This window comes from Zerene cesonia, chromosome 12 (genome assembly GCF_012273895.1).
Source record: "Zerene cesonia ecotype Mississippi chromosome 12, Zerene_cesonia_1.1, whole genome shotgun sequence".
Classification (NCBI taxonomy): Eukaryota; Metazoa; Arthropoda; class Insecta; order Lepidoptera; family Pieridae; genus Zerene; species Zerene cesonia.
The window spans coordinates 6,109,624-6,132,621 of NC_052113.1; the positions used below are offsets into that span (position 1 = coordinate 6,109,624).

A 22,998-nucleotide genomic window follows, 5' to 3' on the forward strand; every position below is an offset into this window, starting at 1 on the left:
TCACATCAGAGAATTCGTATTTCGACTTAATATGCAATTGTTTACTATCTCAAATACTGACAAAAATAGTCATACAGATATATATTAGTTTGAATTAACTAACTGTGATTATACCTTTTTAAATGCTAAATGAAGTTAATCAGAAATGATTGCAAGTAAACGTCTTGGTTAGATAAATTAGGTACCTAGATTCCATGGAACTGACATAGTAATATTAAATATCGTTTTATTAAATGGATAAATCATTAAGAATATTTTTAGCAGGTGTGCAAAAGATATATATTCTATTATTATCAATGAAGTGTCGGGTTGATTTTGACTGACGACGTCTTATATCTCGAAATATTAATTTTATTACTATACCGTCCTGTATGGCACGGCTATTAGGTAAAGGGAAAACAATAGCTTACAAAGAACTCACCTAGAAATATGATTCAATACGGATATTCTTCATTAGACCTTTGTTTTTTTTGTTATTCTGAGGTATACTGTACTAATTCATTTTGGATGTATTGATTTGAAATGAATATTAATACTATATGCGAGAAAAAAAATCACAATTAAGGTGTGCTCAGCGTAATACATTCTTAAATAATTCTAATATAAAACAGATATTTTATTCTCATATATTTCTACTATTCTCTTGTATTTAATACATACCATACCCATCAAAAATTCATACTAGTGGACAAGTTGACAACCCTAACTTGAAAGACAGCGACGTAAAAAAAACTAAAATTGCGTTTGCGATGTCAGATATTCTAATTTATTTTTTATACACTGAAAATCGTGATTGTTGATTATTGTAACTTAAAATTGTCATGAAATCGTTTTGTGAGAGATGAGTGTCTTCGGGGATTTTCAACGCGTGTGGGTGCAACGTTTTCCTGAGAGCACTTTACCAGCCGCTTGGGAGGAAGATGTCAGAGCCAATTTAGCTAAACATAAACAGAAAGTCGCTATACTCAGGGAGGAGCTCGAGAAGGAAGAATTTTATGTAGAATATCTTGAAACTCTTTTATCTGATGTAGAGAAACATAAGGCAGCTTCACAGAGTCACAAAGTGGCGCCGCCCTTAGGGACTGACACAAGTGACGATAAGACTTCTGATAGCAAACAGGTAATAATTCGGATTAGAAAACTGATTTATAATAATCTATTCGGAGTACTGTATTAATTCATAAATATATTCATGTATAAGAATTAGTAAAAAAATAATGAAAGAAACGTTCAAATGCTTTTAGTTGTGTTGTTTCTAGTCATATTAATAATGTGGTCACGCCAAGTCTGTAATTCGTTAATTTTTGTTCGTTTTGCAGGGTTCAAACACAAATTCCTTATCAAAAAAAAGTGAAGGCAGTTTCAGTAATAAAAGTGATGACTCTATCGAAGCGTTAGAGACTGAGGATGAAAAAGTCAATTTAAGAACTAGGCCAAAAACATTTGCTGAGAGAAGTTCGGTTAACCAATGTATCAATGAACTATCTTCAAACCTTGCTGCAGAAGCTAGACGCCGGTGCAACAGTGAAGTTGTGCAGAGGACAGAAAAGGAGGAAGATAATAATGGTAAATATTTAATATTTCTTATTGGAATTTTATCTGTTAATATTGAATAAGGTGAAAATTGTTCTATTATTTTAATTTTGTGGTAAACCATAAATAATCCATCAAGATGTATTAAAACATTCCTGAAGTATATTTAAAATAAAATATTTAATTTTAATAGATCTTGAATCAAAAAAATCCACACAATCTAAGAACCGTCCAGCATCACAAGCAGGTGATTTTGTAACAGTTATTGAAGTTAATGGTGTGAAAGCTGCAGAGAGTGCTGTGAAGAAAGCAGAAGATTCACCACAAACCTCAGAGAGCAGCTCCGCAGATCCTGCTGCTGCAGCTAAGAAGAAAGTACCACCAAAGTAAGCTATATTTTCATTGTCTTATAATAAAAACATTGATTTTTGGTGTATATTGTTATGAATATCTTTTATTTATTGATTTTTTTTCTTCAAACAGCTAATTAAAAGTTAATTTATATTTGCTTTAGACCTCCACCAAAAGTGTTCAGTAGAAGAGGTGCTTCCCTGCCTGAAAGTGGTCTTCCAGAGGATAGTCCTCCATCTAGTTTAGGACGAAGGCTGCGTAATTCAGATTCAAGAGAATCCATCGCCAGTAGAGCTTCTACACCATCCATTAGTGAAAGGGTAATTATCTTTTGTCTTATTGGATTGTTTATTATTGTATTCCCTTATTATAACTCAATATTTATTTATTCAGGTAAAAAGTTTTGAATCGATAAACTCATTATCATCGGAACGCAAGCGGTCAGGTGGTGCTGCAACACCTAGATCCATAGATGAGGAAGTAACATCAACTACCCCTGATCTACCCGAAGTACCAGATGATAAATCTGGTCCCATTTCATTGGAAAGTATACCTGCAGCTGTCCGCAATGTTGAAGATGAGCCATATTATGATCAAGTTCCGGTGGACATAAATGATGGAGAATATGTTTATATACAAGCAGGTAGTGTTTAATTTTTTTTAAAACAATGAATTTGTGTATTTATTACGAATTGTTTGTGGCCCTTTGTTTTCTATATTTAGTGAAAAATAATGGATCATTAGTTAAAAAAAGAAATTTATTTTTAGTTTTATAGCATTAAAAGCCCCGTCATTTTCATTTTCAAGCTAGGGATCTATTAAAAATAATTTCGTATATAAATATTCACCTTGTTAAATTGTTTTTTATATTTATTTTGTGTTTCGTTAATCAGCGCATCTATTCAAATTATATTTTGTACAGCTAACATGATTAATCCAAAACAGGTGGGGCTGGTTCAAGTACGGAAGATGGGTCTAGTGGTACAAGTACACTGGCGATGGCGCCGAGCGCGCCAACCGCACCGACAGCGCCCACGGCGCCCACCGCGCCCGACTCGCCGCTGTGCGCCACCGCGCCCAACTATGTGAACATACACTACTTCATACAGTGAGTGTGAACACGCCCTTACTTGGATTATACATAAGCTTATATTTATCAAGTCTTGGCTTGTCTTCCTGTACCATTACGCCTTTAATTATGAACATCACATTATTATACTAGCTGCGCCCCTCAGTTTCACACGCGTAGGTCCGTATCCCGTAGGAATATCGAGATAAAAAGTTGCCTATATGTTATTCCAGTTTTTCAGCTATCTACGTACGAAATTTAATTGCAATTGGTTCAGTAGTTTTTGCGTGAAAGAGCAACAAACACACACATCCTTACAAACTTCCGCATTTATAATATTTTCTAATTATAATATTAGTAAGAAGGAAGTAGGATATTAATAGGATTGTATGGAGTGAGTGTGAATACAGCTTTACCTGCTGTGCAGATAAACTTGTACTCATAAAATCTGACTTCACTCTGCGCCATTGCTCGTTAATTATATTATATTCCTTATAGCAAATGTGTGCAAGGCCTTACATAGAAGTCATTACTTTTTACAGTTTATTTGTAAAATCTATGAAACTACAGTATTTCCTGTGCTGTTAATCTGTCTCCATGATAAATATCTAGACATTTTCCCTTATTATATCCAAAAAATAAAACAAATAATTATAAATATGTACGTTTTTATATAAATATTTGATACTTAACAGTAGTTATGGGAAAGAAAGGTATTATCATATTACCCTTTACTATGCCCAGAGTATTAGATGATGTCATTCAAGATAACAAGGTGACTCACATTGTTTTGTTATAAGAATACTAATGAATATAGGTAGCACTTGTAGCCAGTGACACACTTATCAACATTATCCCTGTTATTAAAATTTATTCCGAAATTCATTTGTATGAAAGTTGCGTGATATGTCGGTGAATCCTATCCCATCCTATCCTTCTTCTTACTATCCTATCCTACTTTCTCACTAATATTATAAATGCGAAAGTTTGTAAGGATGTGTGTGTGTTTGTTGCTCTTTCACGCAAAAACTACTGAACCGATTGCAATGAAATTTGGTACGTAGACAGCTGGACAACTGGCATAACATACAAGCAACTTTTTATCCCGATAGTCCTACGGGATACGGATTTACACGGGTGAAACCGCGGGGCGCAGCTAGTTACGCTCATCAATCTTATGATCATAATAAGCAAAACTTGCAAACTGTGTTTGTTTTATGTTATTTTGTGCTTGGAGTGTATTTTGTTTTTGTCATTTCATCCTAAGTATATAACAACAATAAATAGGGTGAATCAGTATTGGTATTCATATCACGTGTAATTAAGTAGAAAATAATCATCATGACTAAACTGGTAAATTATTTGGTCATTCACCTTGAAGCACAATAAATTTACATTATTTTTATGTAAAAGCGAATTTCTTCTTTAGAACACTTCATGAAACATTGTGTTCTATTGTCTAGAACAGATAAAAAAAATTGAATAGGTTCCATTTAAAAATCAATGTCGTTATAAATTTTAGCATTTTTTTTGTTCATAAATTCGCATACGACATATTAAGTATATTTTCTTACAAATACAAATATAACATAGTGACTGATAGGTGTCACAATATTATTTTTATGATCATAAGTTTAGTTACACGAATTATTTCAATTTGTTTTTGATTGACAATTTATTAGAAACAAAAAAAAAAAAACAATATTTGTATCTTGTAATTCTATCTAACATCTTCAGAATCTTAATTATTCGACTTCTAGCCTTATTTTCCAGTAAACATTAATGGACATATGTTTATATATATATAACGATATTCATTAAAACTGTTCTATATTTATAAATACAGGCAAGGAGTCGATGGTGCGGAAGCGAGTGAAACAAGTTCAGAATTAGCTGATTCAAGTGATACACCTTTATTGTTACGAACTATTTCATCCGATACCGAAGCCAGTGCCACTCCGCCTGTATTGAGAAAACTACAGCATCAGGTTTGATTAATTATTCGCTTAACGTTTTGAACGCACTAAACAATTATGTATTTATCCAAAAATAATACAAAATTATCTGAATAAGCCATTTTATTTAGTTAGTACATATTTATAAAAACATCACGGTTTTTTTTACATTGTAACTTCTTTAGTTCGCTCTGATTGAATTAAGGGAACTTAATTATATTTATAAATCATTAGATTCCGTATTATCAGAGATCATAACTTGTATTCCTTCAGGTGGTTGATTTCTATTTCCATTTAACTTAATATTAAAACTTCCCGTGTGTTCATGTGGTGAACAGACTTTAACACCAGTAACTAAATTATATTTACAATAATGCACTTTACAGTCCTGACGTGCGCATGATGTGTAATAACATACACCATTCCAACAAAAGGACTGAATATTTAATCGTTTCATCAAATTGTTGGCCAATTGCGTAGCAAAATGCGTAAAAGTAAATTGTAAATAATTCACAATTATTTTGTCAATACCGATGGGGAAGTTCTGCGACGGTTTTGTTTGATTCATCAAACCTGAAATAGAACATAAATTACAGTTTTAATAAATACGAGAACAATAAATCTATACATATAATAGAACAATAAGGAAAGTTACAGTTTCTGAATATTAATATTTTTAAAAGAGTAATTGCTATACAGTATTGGTATTTTACACTTACACTTAAAACATTGGTTAGTAATTTTTTTTTTGCCGTTTGTTTGTATGGGACAGGATTTGAGAAAACTTTACTTTACTTTTGATAGACCAGCATCTATGGTTCTATATAGGTTCAAATTGAAGGAAACATTTTATTTAATTTATAAAAATAGGGGTGGCAGTTGATATATGTAATATGAAAGGAAATTAACGAATGAAATAAGATTCTCCGGATAGGTCTTACGAATTAATATAGAGGTTTATTAATTTAAAGTCGCAATCCGCGGGGCGGAAGTTCTAGGAGAGTATGTGATAAAAAAATCGAGTGGCCGCGGGATTGAAGACAGTGTCACACAATATCAGTAAGCGTTGTATTGTTTGAATTAAAATGTCGTTATAGACCTACGTCATATTAGCATTGACTTTTTTATATAATCCATAATTTACCTTTTTAATCCTTAGACTCTATCTTCGGATTGTTCTTCTCATTTCCTTCGCTAACGGTAGACGATAAAATCATTTCAAGTTCTATTGGCCGTTCTTCTGTCGGTTGATCGATTTCCTTATGCTCCGTAGCGTTGATATTTATTGCCGGTGTCTCGATAGCTTTGTCAGCATTTTCAATTACCTTTTCATTATCCACCGGCTTGGGCGATGGGTTAATCGGCTTCGACGAAGGTTCATCCGGCTGAGCTATTGTGTTATAAATCCTGCACTCCCCAGTTAAGTCTGTGTCGTAAATATTGCATGTCAAATTAGTACAGCCAAATTTATCACATCTCATCGTTGTGCAGGTTTGATCATTGCACCACACCGTTACATTCCTTTTTCCAATTTCAATGGTAGCAATAGGTTCGTTTGTTGGAGACAGAATCGACTGATTATCAGTAGCGCTATCCGTTACCTCGTAACTCCACCAAGAAAAAGGATATGTTATCCAGCCCCATATTGTTGAGCCGATCCCGCGGCCCTCGTTTATATTATCTGCAATTTCATGACTCAAGCTGAGAATCTCTTTTATAACGACCGATACCAAAATATGAAATAAATGTACTTACTTGTTACTGGAGAACTTAAAGTTTGAGTCACTATGCACAATAAAAAAAATGGTACGAACATTTTTGAATTCAACATAGTGCCAGTTATGTGAAGATGGTGATTCCTTGATATTAAATGTTTGTACAGTCCCACCTCAAGCTTTTATAAAGCCTCAACAGAGGTATGTTCCTATCTGTTGCGAGATAACGCACTTTCGGGAATGTTTACTTAATGACTTATGACTAGAACATACCATAAACATTTTAATTATCCTTAAACTTTACCTGTGTGATAAACAGTATACCGAGACTAAAGTAATCAATTACGTAATTAGGAAAATATTCTATTTTTTTATAAAATTAACCGGGTTTGAAAAAAAAAAAAACTCATAAGGTGTTCGTTTTTAATCATTTATTTTGAACATTTCCTTTATGTCATCGTGGTATTGAAAGGCATAAATTTAATTTGACCACTTAAAAAATTTGTATTGATTTTATTGCACAATGTTGAATTTTTATCCGTCATATTAACTTCACATAAAATACAGTGACTCTGAATATTCGGACATGTCAAAAAATTACACATATCTTTATCTTTTCCGCATTTTGTTAGTATTTTTAGTTTTTTCATGTTTGGTCGTAAACCCAACATTTCTTTTAAAAATATTCTTACACCACTCAATACAGATGTAAATGTGGGGAATGATGAATTCCATAAAGGTAGACTTCCGACTTGTTCTTTTAAGTTCATAATTTGGTGTGAAGAAATACTCGTTTGTGTATAATTTCCGGTTGCATCAAAGTCAACAATTTTTGTGTTTGTATTACGAATAAATTTCCAGGGACTAAAGTATATATGACCTCTATTCTGAAAACATAAAGTTAATAATATATTCGAAATTATAATAATACGTTCTAAAAATAATTTTCTTTAAAATAAATATTATTTACTGTGTGAAGAAATCAAAAAGTTATAGGTGGTGTAAATTAAAAAAGTTTAAAGTTATGATACTTTATTTTCTAGAACAAATAAATTTGCATTAAATCTTATAAATAGTTATACCAAAGTTTATTTAACGCTTAATCTTTACAATTTATTGCCATTTCAATCTGCATCAGGTACTAATTTCAAAACTTTCTGTATATGTAATCGCAATAATTTACCTGTGTATTACACATCGATAGGAGAAAATATATAACAATTTCGATATATAACATTTCAAGCTTTTAAAGAAACAACGTAGCATAAACGAGTTTAAGCGTCGCGTTCTGCGGCGCGTTATCAGCATATCAATTAATCCCGTAATAAATGTTTATAAACAAAGACCTTTTACGTGTGTTTAATTGGTTTTAATTAGAAATGAATATGGTTTACCTAGTCTTAATATTTCTTGCTGAATGGGCATTCTTTTGCCATAGTCAGTTCCTTCGTAGTACACTTGGCCTTAGCTACTATTTTTTTTGATGCCACGAACGTTATGCACTTAAAGCCCATACAAATTGTCATTTTACCAAACATTTTAGCGTTCAATTTTTTATTCAATATTTCAATAATTTCAAATGCTACGTTAGACGGCAAATCCATAATTGACTCCATTTTCGCAGTACTATCTAAAAACGAATTATTATTATTAGTTATGGTAAAGAAAAAAGTTATAATATAACGTATAGAAAACTGACCTGTGCTGTTGGTCCCTAAACAATGACCTTTATTGTTGTAACGATTGGTTGGATTACACTTCCTATGGATACATATTTTATCGGCACATTTCATTGAGTGGCATATTGTATCAGAACAAAACGTTAAAACACCTCTCACGTATTTACCGACCAATGAAATAAATATTGGGGCTACTGTATCCATGTCATTCCAGTCTACTTCTCCAAAAATTGCCTTTTCTATTGCTATAGAATGGTTGTTTCGGATGGATTCTTTGGTCATATTAAATTTGGTTTTTCTTTTTTCAAGATTAATTATCAAAGTGTTAATATTATTCGAGCTGTTTTTAATAATAGGTGAATTATTTACAGACCAATGTAATAAATTATCATCGCTTATAATTTTTTCCAGTTTCTTATCAATTGTTTCATTGAAATTGTTGCCAGCTCCACTTGTAAACGTAGTTTTCCCAGTGTCATTGTTTAGCTTAATTTGCCTTTTTTCGCGCACATTTATTTCGGATCCAGTTTTATTGTCTTTCGTTTTAATATCCCCCGTTTCAATACTATTCTCGTGCCTTGTAAAGTCTGTTTGATTTTCATCGTGATTGTTGGATATATTTAAGGTTAAATAAATGAATTCATTAGAGTGATTATTTTCTACCTTTGGTATTGGATTTCCAGTAATGCTATTGTTTACATTCCTCAAATTTATATCTGTCTCATTATTATTGTTTATTTTTATATTTTTAACACCCAAGGAAGTACTATTCAAGACTAAATCACTTATACTTATAGTATTATTTTTAATAATTACGTCAGCAGTTCCATTTTTATCTGCATTTAAAGTTTTTATACTTAACGACTTCTTCCTGTGTTTTTTATTAGAATTACTTCGTTGTTTTTTTTTCTTTTGTATAGTTATTGTTTGTATAGGCATAGAATACGATGTTTCAGGAATTATGCTATATTTAAATATCTCCATTGGACTGGGTAATCGCAAGTAGGGCGAAAATAAATTCATTGCAGCATCTTTAGACATCAGTTGATCAGACTCTATCATTTTATTATCTTGACTTGTGTTTTCATGGAATTTTTCTAGCATTTCAATTATTTTTGGTAACTTAATGTCGATCTTGATTCGAATTTTTAAATCATTGTTGTTTATATTTGATAAGTGTTTTGGTATGAGGTTGTCAAGTGTATTGTCTAAGTACCTCGCCCTACCAGCAAAAAGATCTTTTGGTTTAGGTATAGATTCCATAGATACATAACATTGCTTACATCCACAATTACACGGTATTTCGGTAGCTTTACAATAACAAGATGATAACAAAGTGTTTTTACCAATGGGTTTCTGTAAATTATATGTCATGTCGGGATTTTGACTGTTACTTCTTGTGGTTTCGCTTGCTACAGGTGCATATTTATTTAGTCTATTATGTGATATCATATAGTCCGGCAAAAAAGATCCCAAATGAGGAAATAATTTTGAAGATGGCGTAAAATTGTTTGGCAGAGTATTGTAAAAGTCGCTATGATGTTTTTTTATGGTAGTTTTCTTTTTAGGATATCTCTCATGACGTAATAAGGGGACTTTGTTTTTTCCATTTAATTTTCCTAAGTGATCTACACGCTGCTTATGTGCTTTATCTAAATAATGCTGATATTCTAATAATAAATCTTCAATGTTTTCATTACTTTCGCTCTCCGCAAGTGCATCAGATTGAGAATTCTATAAAAGAAACTTTAAAATGATAAGTGCGTCGACAAAAAATAACAATAAAGTAAATGATACATACCAAACCAGTCTCAAAGTCTTTGATTACTTCTGCTATGTCGTTGAATAAAATTATGTCATAAATTGGAGTAAATTCTAGGTTTTCTTCATAACCTGTACGATTAATACAATTGTTTTTTAAATAATAATTTCCACTGATTCATATTTAATAGAATGTAGATATATTGAAAAATTTAGACTAATGTAGTTATAAAAGCAAAGAAATTAAAAGTATTCTTACTTTCAATATCCGCAGAAAAAACGTATGGGAATAGAAGATACACACACAGAAATATTAAAGCTCTCATGGTTACTCTACGTTTGCATAGAAATGTTCGTGTTTCACACTTCCAAACTCAAAAATACAAAACACAATATACGTCAATATTTTCCTTCTAGAGCCATTGTTGTTATACACAATCTAATCGCAATTCGTTATGAAACAAAAATATAAGCATTAAAGAAACGTTTATATTATGACACAGATTAGGGTCAATTTATTACTGAGTTACTGTTATGAATAGGGTTTAATTTATTCATATATAATATAATGGTACACAAAACAATGTTAACAATAATTTGTAACATTTTCAGGAATCGAGTAACAATGCTGAAGCCGAAAGACTTACAATGCACCGTTGTATTGTCACTAGTATTATTGAAAGCGAAACAGTTTATGTCGAGTGTCTTTACGTTATGGAGAAGGTAAAATATATCTATATGAAAATAGAGTATAAGTCTCATATTTTAAATAATGATCGAATAAATTTCTTGTTATGATGTGATTGTACCGCTCGTCCGCTTCCAACACTTTATAAAGGCAAGCGTATACGAGGTGCTGTCGGGCGATTAACGCATACGGAGAGCTAAAAGCATCAAATTACGGAGGACTTCGAGAGATTAGTCTGGAAAAAAGTTTTTGAAAAATATAACTAACATAACTGGGCGCAGCAACGCACACGACTAAGTTCAGTCTGCATTGAGAGCATTAAACGCTTCCCTCAATTTCTGGACAACAAATGATGCTGTATGTTGAGTTTGAGACAAATGCTCGGTACACATTATTTACACGATTATTTACAAATACATTGTTGTGGGTGTGGGTGGGATGTATGAAGAATCTCGTTTTCACTCGCCTTTACCAGTGCAGTATATCACAGACATATTGAGTTGATACATGTCTTCATTGTATTTGTATCATAGTCAGTAGTAGTAGATGTACGACATATTCGAAAATTCATAATTAACAAAGTTGGTGAACTTAAAATATGATAACTTTTTATAACAAAATATAAGAAAAACACGACCCATTATTGCTTAATTCTAAAGAAATACTAATCATCATGTCATATAGATGGCGGTAGTTTGACTTACTTTTTTTAGCTTTGTTGAAGACATCTCAAACATTCAGTGTTATTATTGTTCGATACATGGGATTAAATAATACTGTGAATAATAAAATTATGGAAAAATCAATTTTAGATTTTTTGTATAGTGTTTAGTTTCTTATAAGTTTCTTGTTGTAGTATATGAATGCCATTAAGGCGACGCTGTCAACGTCTCAACCTGTGATAACTGAAGAGGAGTTTGGGACTATATTCTACAAGATATCTGAGTTACATGAGTTACATAAAAACTTTCTGGAAGGTCTGAAAGCGGCAGTAGCTAGTTGGGAAGAACCGTTGTGTGTCGGAATACACTTTAAGAAAATGGTAATACATCATTAAAGTTATCTTTTCACAATTTGCTTACTATTTTTTTACTGTCTACATTACAGCTCTCAATTATTTTTTTATCAAGTCAGCTCTTCATGTTCTCACATGGCGTTTCAGGATACTATTCCAATCAAAAATAATTTTTCGATTCCCATCACTCTAATATATTATTATAATAAACAAAAAACTAACGATCGAGCTTAATAATACGGTATATAAGTTGAAAACGTGGATTATTCCGTACCCGCGCAGGCTGAGAACATAAACGTGTACGGCGCGTTCCTGCACAACTACGGGCGCGCGACGGACGCGGTGCGGCGCCGCTGCGGCAGCTCGCAGCGGTTCGCGGACCTCACGCGGCAGATCGCGTGCCGCGGCCAGCCGATGTCGCTGGACGACCTGCTGCACAAGCCGGTCGCGAGGGTGCAGAAGAACGCGCTCGTCTTGCACGTGAGTTGCGTCCTCTCAAATGATCATATAATGTATGCTACAATACAGCTTGGTGGATGTGTCTGATAAGTGATAAGCCTTTTTAACGGAGGGTCCCAAAAACGAACGTGGTGTTCAATCCGACTGTGTTTTTTTTGTTGATCTATGTTTCCTTTGGGTTTCATCTGAGGGACGCAGTTCTTTTTGTTTTCAATATACAATTGTGCCTATTTTTGTTCTTTAGAATCAGGAGTGGTAACTCCCCTCTCCCCCCTACCCCCTAGGGACGTTGGCGACAATTTTGTACGAAAGAATTATGTTTCAATATCAATCCATCTCTTATGTATTAGTTATTACATTAATTATTGGTGCAATAGATTTATTATGTCAATTAAACAATTGCCCGCCATTGGTCTACCAACGAAAGAAGTTTTATAAAATTAGACATGTCAATCAAAGATAGAGACATTAACATAGATCTGCTCCTGCACAATTATTATAAAATTGTTTTTTTTAAATCTTTCGTGGTATAGAATAGCCACTAGTACAATCATGATCATTAAAAAAAGGCACACGCTTTTCAAAAAAAAAAAATTATGTCTCAAAAAGAAAACTATGCATGCTGTTAAATAACAAAGTAGAGACTTTAATGATATTCTGCATTTAACCTATTTACCATTCATAAAATGTCATTAAATCTATATTCATAACATGAAAATAATAATATTAAAATTGATTTCGATTGATTTATTAGCTTATATAAGAATGTTTCATCATTTTAGGATCTCATAAAATATACACCTGCAAGTCACCCGGACCACGCGATGCTCACGGAAGCTCTGAATATGACACAACACTTCTTAGATGAATTTAATATTATTCAAACAAAATCTATGTTCCCTGTAAGTACTACACAAAATGGGATTTATTTCTATGTACAGTAAATTTGTCTTTTTTACGCTCAATAGCAGCATTGATTTTAATACTACTTAATTTTCAGAATGCTGATCGTGCACAAAGGAGATTAGTAAAGAACTCGTTCATAGTAGAATTGTCAGATGGACATAGGAAATTACGACACCTGTTTCTATTCAATGATGTTATAGCATGTGCAAAATATAAGGTAATAGCTAATAAGTATATGGAAAGTTATATTTAAACGTGATTCTTTCTTTGTTTCAATTATGTTCTTTCTTTGTTTCAATATTCCCCTTTGTTTAAACTGTTATTTGGTGTGATTTCTTCTTTCAATTACATAAATAAATTTTTTTTTCAGGCTTCCGGTCGGGATAAATTTACATTTGAACTTAAATGGTTCATTACACTGCCAGATATAGTAGTAGTAGAGGAAGATGGGAGTTCAGTGGAGAAAGAGACAAACCCTGCTAACATAGTCGCGCTCAAGTCGCAAGCTTGTACCGTGCGAGATCAAATCTTAGCTGAGGAGCGAGCTGCACAAGATGATAAGGTTCGTCATCTTATCATCTTGTTTTTTTCTCACATTATCTCATTATATAGAGAGTTTAAAGTTAATGTATTTAATCCTGCATACGATAGGTTTATAAAAATGTTATTGTTGTGTGTTTACATCAAATGTAATAAAAACAGTGATATTCGATAATTTTTGCATCATTATTATTACTAATTTTATGATGTAAAAAAAATACCTATTTATTTATACAACTCATTGATTTAAATCCATATATGGCTTGATTATGGTTTGTCTACGTTCAAAAACAGAAAATTCGTCTCGGTGGTCGTGGTGGTGCAGAAAAACAGCGCAAGAAGCTGGCAGAGTTAGAAGGGCAGCTCGTGCTGGCCAGCCCCAACTTAGTTTTCCGCGTGGCAGCGCGTACATTACAGCGCCACCATGTATTCTTCCTGAGCTCGGAGTATGAGCGCACGCAATGGATTGACTCCATACACGCACTTCAGGTATAATTAAAAGTAATTTGTTTTAATGCAATTATTTTGCAATGTCTATGTGATGTTAGTTATCCAATGTAATAACGATCACCAGTAAGATTATTTTTGTTCAGTGGTTCTTGAGAGCAACATTACACCACACGAACTCACTGAATTAGAATTTGCTTGAAATCTATAACATATAATAGTCAATGATTTGTAATGTTGGTAATGTTTCAATTTCAGGCGTCCTCCGCGCCACCCGCCGGCTCCAGCACGGTGTCCATGCTGGAGCTGCAGAGCTGGGTGACGGCGTGCCGCAGCTACCTGCAGACGGACATGGGCTCGTACCTGCTGCGCAGCGGCCGCGACGACTCGTTGCTGCTGGGCGACCTGCAGCTGCACATCGGCGGCATGACCGCGCCGCTCGACACCGCCGCCGGTGCGTTCTAGAAAATGTGAAGTATTTTTAATTGTTTTCTCAATAATAATCAAAATAAAAATTGCGTTCCAGACTATTACATAATCGTTGAGGTAGATTCATATGGACATTATTTCCGGAAAGCGAAGTCAAAGCTGGTGTGTAGAAGTGCGCAGCCGCGCTGGAATGAAAGTTTTACAATTGATCTCGAGGGTTCGCAAAATTTACGGCTGTTGTTGTACGAGGATGCTGCTCGACCAGTGCTGAGAGGGAAATGCACGGTTAAGGTAAGCATAAGTAGACAAATATAAAATGAACTTATAGAGTAAAAAATCTTTTAAATATATTATAGTTTACATTATCAAATTAAGTTAATAAGTTCAAACTCAACACACAACGGTTTGTTTATCATAGAGCGTCTGTTTTTATCAACATTCATTGCATAAAATGTGTAGTTGTAGTCTTCAACAATATCTTAATTTTGATCCATTCGAAATAAAAATTATAATATATATTACGTTATAGATATCACATCACATCATATTCAAATCACAATTTATATTCAAAGTATGACAACAAAATACTAATACGTATATGAATAACAACGACAACGGTGATGATGTTGGCGCAGTTGTCCCGCGAGTGGGTGGCGGAGAGCGCGGCGGGCGGCGTGTCGCGCACGGTGTGCGTGGGCGGCGGCTCGCTGCCGCTGCGCCTCAAGCTGCTGCCGCCGGAGCGCTCCGCGCGCCACGTGCCCAACGCCAAGTCCGGCGCGCTCTTCGGCGCCAAGATCACGCATGTCGCTAAGTATGTCTACGTGGAGTAGTAGTAGTAGTAGTAGTATCTCCCTATTGTGAGAGATTTTGAACCAGTATGAGTCCAGCTCGTCCCGCCATTTAACTCTGGGCCTACCACGTAGTCCTTTACTCTTGTCGGGGAAATACACTTTGGACATTCTGCAGACATTCGCCCACCACTTTTCGGACATTCTGCAGACATGGCCAGCCCAGTCCCACGCTAAGTCGCAGTGCATGCGAATGCTACTAATATATAATCATATGTTGTCTAAACGCGATATTAGTATATACTTAATAAAACTTTGTATCAAACGTAATTAATGTATGAGTTCTTGTGTGATTAATAAATTAACACTTTTTTATTAACAATTATTTTAAAGCAGTTTACATTTTGTCATATTAATACTATTAGATACTGAGTTCTAAGCACATGATAAATTATAATAATGAATGATTTTTAAACTACATTTCTTGATATGTAAAATTTATAATGTGCAAAATTGGATCCGTTTTTAAACCGATGCAGTATATTTTTTTCGAGAAATCTTACCCAATACCAAGTCCACGTCCACGATACACTTTCCGCATTGTCCGATACCGCGTCAAAATGATTCTCATTCATGTAAATTCACAGACGCGAAAAGCGCAACATTCCATTCATAATAAGTGCGTGCGTGCGCGAAGTGGAGAGGCGCGGCATACACGAGGTGGGCGTGTACCGCGTGTCGGGCAGCGCCTCCGACCTGAACCGACTCAGGAAGAGCTTCGAGACTAGTGAGTATAATAAGAGACTAGTGGTTCTCGCCTTTAGAGGTCGGCAACACACTCGCAATGTCCCTTGCGTCGTAGATGCATATGGATGATGATGATCACTTATCATCAGGTGACCCGTCTGCTCCGTTGCTTCCTCGTATAAACAAAAAAGGTCATTTGTGAATCTAATTGAATGGTGCGATTCCTTTTTCAGAGGGTCAGTTTATATCTACACTAATATTATAAATAGGAAACTTTTTTATTTTTCTATGTTTATAACGTTTTCACGCAAAAACCACTGGACCAATTTCAAAAATTCTTTCGCCATTAGCAAGCTGCAAGTTCACAGAGTGGCATAGGCTTTATATGTACCCCCGTTCAAAGCCGGGGTGAATAGCAAGTAAATTATATACATATGTGAGCCATTGCCCTGCCATAGTATTTTTGAAACTAATATTTCTATGACTTTAGTAATATAAATATTTTCAGATGCATATGAAGCAGAACAACTGTTGAAGGAAGTTGATATACACAGTGTTACGGGTGTATTAAAACTGTACCTTCGAGAATTACCCGAAGCTTTGTTCACCGACGCTCTCTATCCGGAATTATTGCGAGCTTGGGGCTCAACTCAGGTATTATAACAATATTATGATGTATTTGAGATCTTCTTAAATGTTATTAAAAAAAAAATTATCTACCTATAATAGTTTTAGTTATTCGTATGGAGTTATTTATCGAAACCATCCGTACAAGGAAGTAAAGATCAGTTTAATCAAATCTATGTTTTGTGATTATTTTTTGTTTGTTTGTTATTATTTTCTCTTTATTTTCCCGGCACGTTCGATTAACGCCCATGCAATTGGGTTGTGCGTGCCAGAGTATGTATATGTAATTTACCTTTTCGTCCAGTGGCGTAGCTAAGTAACCTAGAGCCCTGGGGCAAATAAAAAAATGGGGCCCACTGCTATCAAAATTGGTAAGGTTTTTTGTAGTAAAATCATGAAATATACAAATACTTTAAAAAGGGTAAGCACTTTTTCATCAGCTCTTTTTCGTGCATGGGCAGGTAATAAAACTATTAAACACTAGCAACATAAATTACAATTATAACTTTGGAATTTCTCACAACTGAGTTGTCACACTGTAAAAAATTTGCTTCTGAAGACAAACTCCTTTGGAGTTTGTCCGATTTATCGTTAAATAAAATCAATTTAAAAATGTGTCGCTTGGCTCAAGGAACATTTTCAAACCCACGTGGTACTTGGTTTAACGGTCTTGCACATTTCGCCGTATCCAAACGTATAGATGATGCGAGCCAAACGAGAATCGTTTGACTGCAGTATCCTTTTTTTTACAGTGCATGATAAAACTCGGGTTGCCACCGGTCATATTTATTTTGAAAATGGGAGAAATTTTCTAAATTTGAGTTGGACTCGTCATTCACACGTTTTTGTGACGGAGCCGTTTTACATTTTTTGTAGGGAGTTACATACTGTTTGTTTGCATACTGTGCCATAACCTTGATTGCATTTATGTGAACATGCCATATTCTAGATCTTATTAAAGATTAATTAATATAAACAAACATGTATGTGTATGAGAATTGGTGTAAAAACTAAATTTTAAATCTTTCCATTTTTTTTTTCATTGTAGGGTGTTGGTACTTCAGTGGACTCGGGGCCAGCACATACAAGACGACATGCTCTTCTTAAGTGTTATGCACAACTTCCTGATCTCAACAAAAATTGTATTGATTTCCTCCTAAACCACTTTGTGAAGTAAGTTTTTTACTTATTTATTTTATTTCTTAATTAGATTATTGGTTATAAAACATAGAAAACGTCAGTATGAACACATATCTCAAAAGAGTTTTTTTTTTTTTGATATAGATAAAAGTTGTTGAATTAATTAATGTTTGATTTTATTTTTATGACATTCAATGCTATAGGGATTACTATGTCGTATTATTTTTTTAGAGTTAACCAACACGAAGCGGAAAATAAAATGTCGCTGCACAATTTGGCAACTGTATTTGGCCCTACATTACTTCGTCCATCGAATTCGGGTGCGGGAGCCAAACAACGAACCGACCCCCTAGCGGCTGGTACCGTCGATGCCATGGCCCAAGCAGGCATACTCTATTGTTTATTGCAACAAAGGCAACTAGCCGCTCAATTATCATCGCATCATAGAGCACCAACGCTGCTCGATTAAAAAATAATAATAATAGTCCGCCATCTTGTGATGTATCGATTATCGAGTCCTTAACATTTCCCGCCACTTTTTGACTTCAATGTTAGATGTTATATCGTTTTATTAGTTTTTGATAATATACACATTTGCCAAGCTAGTTTTACACAACAATATAGTCGTAGAAGTAAGTCAATAATACAACTGGGAGTGGGAAGGAAACAAATACTTTTTGATGTCTATCTGTCTTGTTAAATTACTACACGAGGCCTTAGTCGTTTTTTATTATTAACTAGGAGACACCTTAATATATCAATGGGGATAAATTGATTCTTGGTGTAATTTGGTAGTTTGCTTTAGCAAGTGTGTATGGCCTATATGCTATTTTATTGATGATAATAATCATTGTTGTAATGTACAGATGAAATGCTGTCAGATGAAAGTTGGTTTGGCTTTTACGCACTGAAATGTATTGTGGGTAATAATTCTTAATACCTTCTGTAAATATGCAATATAATTAATTGGTGCTTTATTCGATTAAATTAACAAGAACACTGTTTTATGAATGGGGAATATGTTTGAAAATTTCATGTCCCTATTAAATAATAACAAAACACAAACACAAAGTATCTTATGACAGCAAATCATCTTAATAAATTACATTATTTATATTATGTAGGTAATAGGTATGTATAGGTTATATAATGAATTTCAAAACCCGGTTATTCTGTTATTCCAATACATTCCATAATGTGCAAAATAATGACTGATTTTATGTTTTCTACAATAACTTTAAAAAATGCGAGATTGCAAAGAAAAACTAAATTATAATGGGGTTTAGTAAAAAGATCTAAGAATGGTAAGTTTAACTAAAAAGAAATATTAATGCAATGAACTGTCATAGGTGAATGTGAATCTTTAATATATTCCAAAAAGGGATTAAAGAGTATTATTATAAGGGACCGAAAAGTAATTCATGGATAGCGATATTGGTATAGACTGAAACTAAATTTTAAAATATTGCGATTAGATTATACTTGCTTAAAATAGCAAATTGCAAATTTAAGTGCTTTAAGGAGAAACAGGCTTAAGACTAAAACAAGTTAATACTTACTAATTTTTTTAAGTTTCAGCATTTTCAGTACTAGTCGTGTTTTTGTATTTTTGTGTACCGCTTCTAGTACAAGTGAATAAATCGATACTTTAAAGATAGCCCACACCATACAGTCGCTAGAGTTAAATAATTTAAGTATTTTACTTCACAACTAATCCTACTAAGTTAGTACTTAATGATGACAATTTACCAAAAAATGAAATTTTTTAGAACAAAGTTTATTTCATTTGTAATTTGTATTGATTTGATGTTATGAAACACATTGAAAGAAATAATCTATTTTGTTAAGTAATATATAATTGTGTTTATTATAAATTAGTATTTAAGTTATCTCTGTTCAAAGAACTTCCATATTGTTTTTCATTTCACCAAAGACCACTGCTACAATTTTGTTGCAGGAATTCTTTATATGTACACTGTACCTATTGGTATACATGCCTTCAAATCTTCTTGTATTATTACAGCATCACAGAATTTCAAGATATAATACAAAAAATAACAAGGTTCATTTGAAAGTCATTTATTTTGATTCAATATCTGTACACCATAATGAATAGACATGGAAAAATACTAGAAATGAGCGTCTCGCTATAGTATAAACTTGGCTGCTGGTCATGCATGGTTATGTGGTATATTACTTACTCTATGTCCGTAGTGCATTGTGTGCCGAGCACCGGATTCCTTATGTCTGTGTAGTTTAGGAAGAAAAAAGCCTAACCATAACGATTCTCTAAAAACATCAAAAATTTCTGATTACGAATTCTCACCCGCAATACAAAACAAGCCAAATTTAGTTGTTTAGGTGGCTTTATTTTATAAACTTCACAGAAATTTGTCGTAACCTGCATCTGCAACCTAAATTCTACTTACTACCTATTATGAAGAGCAGGCAAGTTCATACTACCCCAAGATGCTCGTAGAAAATGTAGAAATCACAGTTGTGTATTTGTGTACTTTCCTTCTAGCTTTATTGAGTCACAGTTATTTTCTGACAGCTTTTACACAATATTTTAGATATAATATTATATATAACACAAATATAAGCATTTCACTTGTGTACTATTTATACTGACTAACTTTTTACTCATATTTTGTTTATTTTTGCATATTGTTAGTTGAATAGTAAATGAAATAATATTATTTGCACAAGTCATTTTATCAAAATTTAAAGGGACAATTAGTGGTCATGATACAATGACCAATTTTGCTTCGTAATGAGGTTTTTTATTTGAAACATGACTTGAGGGTATAGATATGAATTACTCTGTTTACAGTATTCTTTATTTGTGCTTAAATGTTTAATTATTTAGTTACTATAAAAATTAGACACTATTTGATATCATACATTTACCTTTTCCATTTGGTTATTACATAATAAATGCACTTGGTAGCTAAGTTTTCCTTTCTGACCAGTAACAATTTAATCATCAAATGTCTGTCAATAGTTACATCAAGCTTCTATAAAGTTTATTATTATATTTAATTTTTTGTAATTATTTTATATATACTTTTACAAAGTTTACAACTGAAAATCATTACAGTGACAATAAATTACACTGCCAAATCAGCGGCCAATGTAATTATTATAACCCGGTAGGGTAAAATCTAGGAACACATTTTAAATATGGTTACCCTTTGTTCATACCCAATTTAGATTTTGTTATCTCTGATGTTGTGTGTAGAGTATGTACCTATAAGGTTAGATTTTGTATTATTTGGATTTTGTATTTAATTTTTGTATATAAATGATACTAAAATGTAGCTATGAACCTTTTCACAATAAAATGTATTTTTAATACACCTTTACCAAATTATTTTATTTTCTCACAGCAATTCATTTGATTCTAAAAATATAATTACATAATTTTTTACTGTGTCTATTACAGTTATATCAGAAACACTCTCTAATTTAAAGATCAAAATTGAAAGTGAGGCTCCCATCACTACAGCTAATGGCTTGGCTTTTTGGTAAAAAAGATACATTAGAGTATTTAACGAAACATATAAGAATAATCTTTTATCAGCACTAGATAAATGTGCATTAGTTGTTTTATCATCCATACATTTTCCAGACCACAGTCTATCATTTGGCTTACATGTAGTACAATTGTATGGACCAAATCCTGTACATGTATTACACGATTTATCACATGGTAAACAATGGTATGATCCTATATTGTTGATACAAAATTGATTACTCTTACAGACTGAACTAGAAGTGCATTCATCAATATCACTACATAATCCATCTTGTAATTGCCAACCAGAAGCACAAACTTTACACCTGTCAGGTCCATAACTAAAGCATTCTTGACATGCTTTGTGGCAAGGTTTGCACTCACCATCAACATTAAAATAATTTATTTCACACTGATCACAGACTTCACTTGTATAGCCTTTATTGCAAATACAAGAACCATCTCCTTTTCTGGTTCCTTCTCCACTGCAAACACCATGCCCACTACATATCTTATTACTGTGCACGGGACAGGGTTCACATAACTCACCAAAGTGATTCGTTGGACAGCAAAACTTAAGATTATCCATACAGAGCCAAGTATATAAATCTGATGATTTATCCATCTCTTCTAACCACCATTTTTCTACTAAATGCTCTGCTTGCTCTGCAATTGAGTAACACTCGTCTTTATGTGAACTTAATTCTGAACAAAGATTTTCTTGTATTTCAACCAGTCTAACCTCACTTTGTGCATATGATTTTAATTTCGATTCTTCCCAAGCAGCATCTCCACCTTCAAACTTTCCACGGGAAGTCTTCTCTAACCAGCTGTTAAACGAATCACTGTAAACCTTGCACTGAAGACACTCGTTTAATTTACTCGGTTGTTGGTGTTTCACATCTTTTCCAGCAACATATATTAAAGAAATTGTGGAAACAAACCAAATGAATATTGTTTTCGTCAGCATTGTATGCAAAATTTTCATAAACATCACTCTTAAATAAATCAATAAATTATGCTTAAATGACTATTCTAGGTAAAAAAACACTTTAAATCACAATGATAATACTGCAACAACATTTCAGTAATTAGAAAACATGCATGTGCGTACATATAAGGTATATATAAAAAATTTCATACAATATTTTTGTTATGTACAATTTGTAAATTATGAATTATAAAATTAAATCAATTTTTTGAATATGTACCTATGCCCTATGTTATCGGAAATATGTTATGAATACCAAATGTCAACCCTCAGACGTCAAGTGTCACAAAAACGAACTAAAAAGTACAGACGAAAAATCAATGCGATAGTGGCTTTGAATCATAGACGCTAAACTACTAACATTGACTGCATTGTGCAATATGAATATATGTTGGAGTGAGAGGTTTCCTGGCAGTAGTGTGTCTCCTTCTAATGATGTGAAATGACCATGCAAAACATAGATAAATGTTACCATAACATAAAATTTAAAGGAGCTTGCTTGTAAATGTGCACAAATTCTTTGCATGAATAGTTATTATTAACATAGAAATAAAACACCTGCAAATTCTCAAAAATGTACTAAATTTAAATGGGACCACGGTAGGCCTATTACAAAGTAACATATCATAACTAACATAACT

General features: G+C 33.2%; 2 protein-coding genes across 4 annotated transcripts; one reads left to right on the forward strand and one right to left on the reverse strand.

Annotated features, from left to right (window-relative positions):
* The first annotated feature begins 721 nt into the window (after window positions 1-721).
* Window positions 722-21,211, forward strand: LOC119830990 (active breakpoint cluster region-related protein). 3 transcript variants are annotated; one of them, XM_038354187.1, is made up of 21 exons: window positions 722-1,120; window positions 1,320-1,566; window positions 1,727-1,919; window positions 2,048-2,204; window positions 2,278-2,527; window positions 2,830-2,992; window positions 4,800-4,941; window positions 10,676-10,786; window positions 11,608-11,793; window positions 12,049-12,246; window positions 13,008-13,127; window positions 13,226-13,348; window positions 13,502-13,693; window positions 13,966-14,160; window positions 14,377-14,572; window positions 14,645-14,838; window positions 15,183-15,358; window positions 15,983-16,122; window positions 16,591-16,736; window positions 17,758-17,882; window positions 18,081-21,211. In XM_038354187.1, exons 1-21 carry the CDS (start codon window positions 842-844, stop codon window positions 18,316-18,318), a joined length of 3,771 nt encoding a protein of 1,256 aa, XP_038210115.1. In that variant the 5' UTR covers window positions 722-841; the 3' UTR covers window positions 18,319-21,211. The 3 variants fall into 3 exon arrangements, with proteins under 3 accessions (XP_038210115.1, XP_038210116.1, XP_038210117.1); XM_038354188.1 differs by having other exon boundaries at window positions 1,796-1,919; XM_038354189.1 differs by having other exon boundaries at window positions 1,820-1,919.
* On the reverse strand, window positions 19,913-22,629 carry LOC119830991 (protein disulfide isomerase CRELD1-like). Its single transcript, XM_038354190.1, has one exon. It carries the CDS (start codon window positions 22,358-22,360, stop codon window positions 21,233-21,235), a length of 1,128 nt encoding a protein of 375 aa, XP_038210118.1. The 5' UTR covers window positions 22,361-22,629; the 3' UTR covers window positions 19,913-21,232.
* Window positions 22,630-22,998: the final 369 nt, after the last annotated feature.